This window comes from Chrysochloris asiatica, unplaced genomic scaffold (assembly GCF_000296735.1).
Source record: "Chrysochloris asiatica unplaced genomic scaffold, ChrAsi1.0 scaffold00069, whole genome shotgun sequence".
NCBI classification, from domain to species: domain Eukaryota; kingdom Metazoa; phylum Chordata; class Mammalia; order Afrosoricida; family Chrysochloridae; genus Chrysochloris; species Chrysochloris asiatica.
In genome coordinates this window covers 2,664,457-2,669,363 of record NW_006408587.1, presented here as the reverse complement: position 1 = coordinate 2,669,363, position 4,907 = coordinate 2,664,457, and the positions used below count along the sequence as shown (strand labels likewise).

At 41.7% G+C, this 4,907-nt stretch overlaps 1 protein-coding gene across 3 annotated transcripts in view; it reads left to right on the top strand.

Annotated features, from left to right (window-relative positions):
* The window catches only part of MUSK (muscle, skeletal, receptor tyrosine kinase), a 153,820-nt gene that overhangs the window by 91,142 nt on the left and 57,771 nt on the right, over positions 1-4,907 (top strand). For all 3 annotated transcript variants that reach the window (XM_006864678.1, XM_006864676.1, XM_006864677.1), the window contains one exon: positions 719-878. In XM_006864678.1, the coding sequence (XP_006864740.1) occupies positions 719-878 (160 nt within the window). The remainder of the gene's footprint in view (positions 1-718; positions 879-4,907) is intronic.

The window sequence follows — 4,907 nt, the reverse complement described above, 5'->3', positions numbered from 1 at the left end:
GACCTTGCAGTTCAAACGGCTTTGCAGTCTGGCGTATTAACCAATAGCGCCACACCAGGAAAACTGAATAGAAGTGCTGAAAATATATCCAGAAGTCAGCAACCTCTCTTACTCAATCATCCCTGTCTTCATGACATGGAGGTCATCTTTTATGGAGGATCTACACCATGCATCCTTTATGCCATGCTTTAGTTACCTATTGCTGTATCACAAACCACCTCAAACTTAGTAGCATAAAGCAACAAGCCTGTGTGTCAACTAAGTAATTTTGCTGATTTGTCTCAGACTTTCCTGATTGAGCTAAGGCCTGTGAGTTGCAGGTTGACCAGGTGCTGGTTGATCAGGGCCTCACTCATATACCTAGTGGTTGTTGCTGACTCCCAGATGGGACATTGGAGATAACTGAGTCCTGTGTATCACATCCTCCAGCAGGCTAACTCTGGCTTGTTACTATGAGGTCACAGATTTCAAGAGCAGGATGAAACAAACCCCAATGGATAAGAGCTTTTCAAGTTTCTGCATCATTCCAAAACATGTCATAAAGCCAATCCTAACTCTAGGATTAGAGGAGGTGTGAAAAAGAATACGTGGCAATTTTTGCAGTCTACCACATGCCTTTTGATCATAATTTCAATGTCTTTTTCCTTCAAGTCTACTGGTACAGTATATTGGGAAATTCCTGGCCTAATTCTGTCTTCTATTTCCCCCTACCTACCAGGCTTCTTCTGGTTCCATTCAAGAAAGTGTGAAAGACCGAGTGATTGACTCGAGATTGCAGCTGTTTATCACCAAGCCAGGACTCTACACGTGCATAGCTACCAATAAGCATGGAGAGAAATTCAGCACTGCAAAAGCTGCAGCCACCATCAGTATAGCAGGTAGGTTGCCCTTCACATTTGCCGTGTTCTGGGAGGAGGGCATTGGACATTATTTGACATCTTGAATTGGGAAGATCTCCCTTTCTTCTAATACTTCAGTTTCTTTTGTGCTATGAGGACATGCCAAACAAAGGTTAACCTTGATGCTGAGTTTAGCTGATTTATTGCCTCAAAGACTAAATCCTCAAACACCTCCCCACGCTATCCAGAAGCTCATTTCTCCCTCTCTTTCTATCAGTTAAGGAAACTTTCCAAGATTCTCAAAGAATAAGTTGGCAAGTTTTTCACATGGCTGTGCCGATTTCTGCTTGACTCTTTCCTGAGAGCATTTTTACCTCAAGAACATTTGGTTTACCTGTGTGGTCTTTCTTTTTTATGTTTCATGCCAGCGATAGCAGGACTTCTAGGTGTTTTCAAGAAAAAAGGGTAGCTTATAGATTTGTAGGATATTTGTGTTGAGTTATAAAGGTTTATTTTTAAAACTTAAATGACTCAAAGACTTTTAGAACATTTGTGGAATTTTTAGAGATGGAAATATCCCTGTGTCAGTAAATACCAGCCATGTCTTATTCATAGCATAGTATGCCTAACCGTATATATAAATAATGGATAATTATATATATCCTGCTATGAATTGGAACCAACTTGATGGCATGTAACAACTATATTGTTATTGCTGTTAAGTGCCGTTGAGTTAGTTCTGACTCATGTGATCCTTATAAGGTTTTCGAGGAGAAGCTGGTGAATTTAAACAGCCGACCTTGAGGTTCAAACTAACCTTGTAGTCTAGTACTTATCCTACAGCACCACACCAGGAGTCCAACCATATATATAAATATATATGTCAGAAAGGAGCTCTGGTAGCGTAGTGGTTACAAATTGGGCTGCTAGTATTAAGGTCGGCGTTTCAAAACTACCAGCTGTTCCACAGGAGAAAGATGAGGCTTTCTGCTCCTGTAAAGATTTACAGCCTTGGATACCCTGTACAGGGTCACTATGGGTCGGAACTGACTCAATGGCACATAACAACAACAACAATATATGTCAGAATTGATTCAGTGGCAATGGGATATACATAGGTATACATCCTATAGCCAGTGTGCCGATTCTAACTCATAGCAAACCTGTAAAACAGAAAAGAACGGTCACTTATGGTTTCTGTTGTTGTTGTTGTTGTTATGTGCCATGGAGTCAGTTTCTAGGGCTGTAAATCTTTAGGGAAGCAGACTGCCACATCTTTCTTCCACAGAGCAACTGGTAGAGTCCAACTACCAACCTTTCAGTTAGTAACTGATTACTTAACTACTGTACCACCTGGCTTCCTATAGAGAGAGAGACACAGAGATAGCATAGTTACACAGGAATAACTCAACATCCAAGAACATGAACTGACCTAATCTAGTTTAACCAATACCTTCCTGGAACAGAGGAGAAACAGTGTTGCCAATCTTCAATTCCTCAGCCTCTTCATCTTAATAAAAAAAAGTCTCACTTTATGTAATTATTCATTTATTTAAAGTTCAATTTCTGGACAACGCTTTGAAGGCATAGATAGGAGTCCCCAATTCAGTGCAATAACATTCTGAGTCTACTACTCATCATAAGAAAAAAAGATGGTTGTGTATGACCAATAAGGAGGGAAAGCCAATAAAGTGAGTGTATCTACAAATGCAGGTGCATCCCAGAACATGATCTTCAAGGCACAGAGAGGACTTGGAGCATGAGAGCCATCCTATGACACATAGCCTCATCACACCTTTATCCACAGGAAAACAATGGCACAAGATGCAGGAAGAAGAGGGCTTAGATGTCATTGTTGGCAACAGACCAGACTGAGGCTGGCGGCAATCAACAATGTCAGTCTTGGCATCTAAGGGAAAATGCCAGTGGGATTTTCCTGGGAGTGGGCATGGTGGGGCCAATGCCTGGGTTGCTATGTAGTAAGTAGCTGAGTCAGCTTGAAATCCACTGTACTAACAGAGTTGAATGCAGATGCGGAGCAATGACCTCAGCAGAGGCAATGGTTACATACTAGAACCAACAATGATTTAAATTCAGTCAACCCACCTGGCTACAACAATGCTATTATTGAGGTCAGTTTAGACTGAGAGCAGTTTAGGGGTGCTGAACGTGAGGTTTAAACCACTCAGGATAGGAGTGTTCTTGCAGTAGTTCTAACACTTCATCAAGAAACTTGAGTAGAGGCAGAAGGCAGAAGTACTACTCTATTCGAGCTCCTTGATGAGGTGTTAGGACTACTGCAAAAACACCCCTGTCCTGAGTGGCTTTAACGTCACTTCCAGAGTTTAACATATAGCTTGGAGTCCTGGTGTGGCTCTGTAGGATAACCACTGGACAGATCGTCAATTTAAACTCACCAGTCATTCCTCAGAAACCCTATGCAGGATCAGAATCAACTTGATGGCGCTTAGCAACATTAACAACATATATCTTAGACCTGGTACCTTGCTCTTTCCATGAGCAATACTTAAATATGTCTATATACAGAATCACAAGATTGCACAATGTTGGGGATAAAGAAATATGAATTGTTAGTCAAAAAAATGTAAGAATAAAAAAAAAAAGAGAGAGAGAGAGAAAGCTTTAAAAGGTATAAAGTGGTTATGACAATTCAGAAACTTGTTTATTACTTAAAAAATTACTGGTTTATGTTCCTACCCTAATTCATAAAAAACTAAAAGTTCTTTTTGTTCCTACACACCCATTTTTCTGGTTAGGTCTCACTCATTATTAAGTGGTCTGTAGTTTCCCAACTTTTCCCAAAGTTTACCCAGGATTGTCTCGTGAGGGTATCTCATGACAGCAAATGAGTAGGATGTCACTTGACTTTTCCCTTAGATCTGTTCTTTTCAGCTAAACCTGCTAGATGCCATCAGCAAGAAACCACCTCCTATTCCTGGAATGTTTCCTGGACCGATAGTACAGGGAAGTGAAGTCACTCTGGTAGAAAAGGGATCTTTGGGGCCACTTTAATTCAGGATTATTTCAAAGAAGCATGGTCTTATGGTCCCCAGGTCCCTAGAGCTTGAGTGTGGCATTTTGTTTTTCCGTTCCTACTTTTTGTGCTTGTCCTTTTTGGTCTCCTTTTCAGAGGTCCTGATCTATAAGGCATGCATGCTACTGCCTCTTGCCTTTCTGGCAGTGTTTGCTTCTCCCAAATTGTCCCCATCCTCATTTCAGGCACCCCAGTTCTCTCCTAGCAGTCTGTATTCAATAGGCCCCTTTTTCACATTCCGTGTGTTCCACTTTGAAGCTTTTGCTCAATCTGTTTATTTACTCATCCCAGCAGGAAAACTAGAAATAGAAAAAAACTGGTCTAGTGCTTGCGATTATGTCTAATGGAATTTCTAGTGTTTGAAAGACAACAAAAAGATCAGTCTCCGTTTTCCTAAACCCTTCCATGTGCATGCCCAAAGCCTTATGCATTGTTTGAGAAATATGATATACTGTTTTCTGATTTATTTACGTTTGTTGTTAGTCACCAGAAGGAGTCAGAAAAACTTTTGGAACCTCTCACTATGAATCAGGAAGTTGCATTTCCCCTCCAGTCACAACCCTGAAAGGCTCAAGTTGCAGGGTATTTGGCAAGATGCCACCTCTTTGTCATCACAACCCTCAGCCCTGTGGCAGAGACCACAGGACAGCCAGTGATCCCTATAATGAGCACAGCCCTGGAACACTCAGAGGCTGTCTCAGTAGACAGAGGAAAATACATGTTTGTATTTCCTATTCTCAGTGGCACTGATAGATCCTTCATGAGAGAGAGCATAGTTCAAAATTCTGTCTGTGCTGAACCCCTTTCCAAGACTAAGACTCAGTGGAAATATGCGCTCTGATTGGTGACCACACACATCACCAATAGGGGGAAGTGGGGTAAAAGCTGCAATGAAGTGACAAGCTAAGCCCTACAATGTTCAGTGGGCTTCTGTGGACCCAGATGGGGACCTGGTTGGCCAGCAGTGTGAGGAGACCTGGGGACTCTTGGGCCCAGAGTCAGTGGTGTGGCCA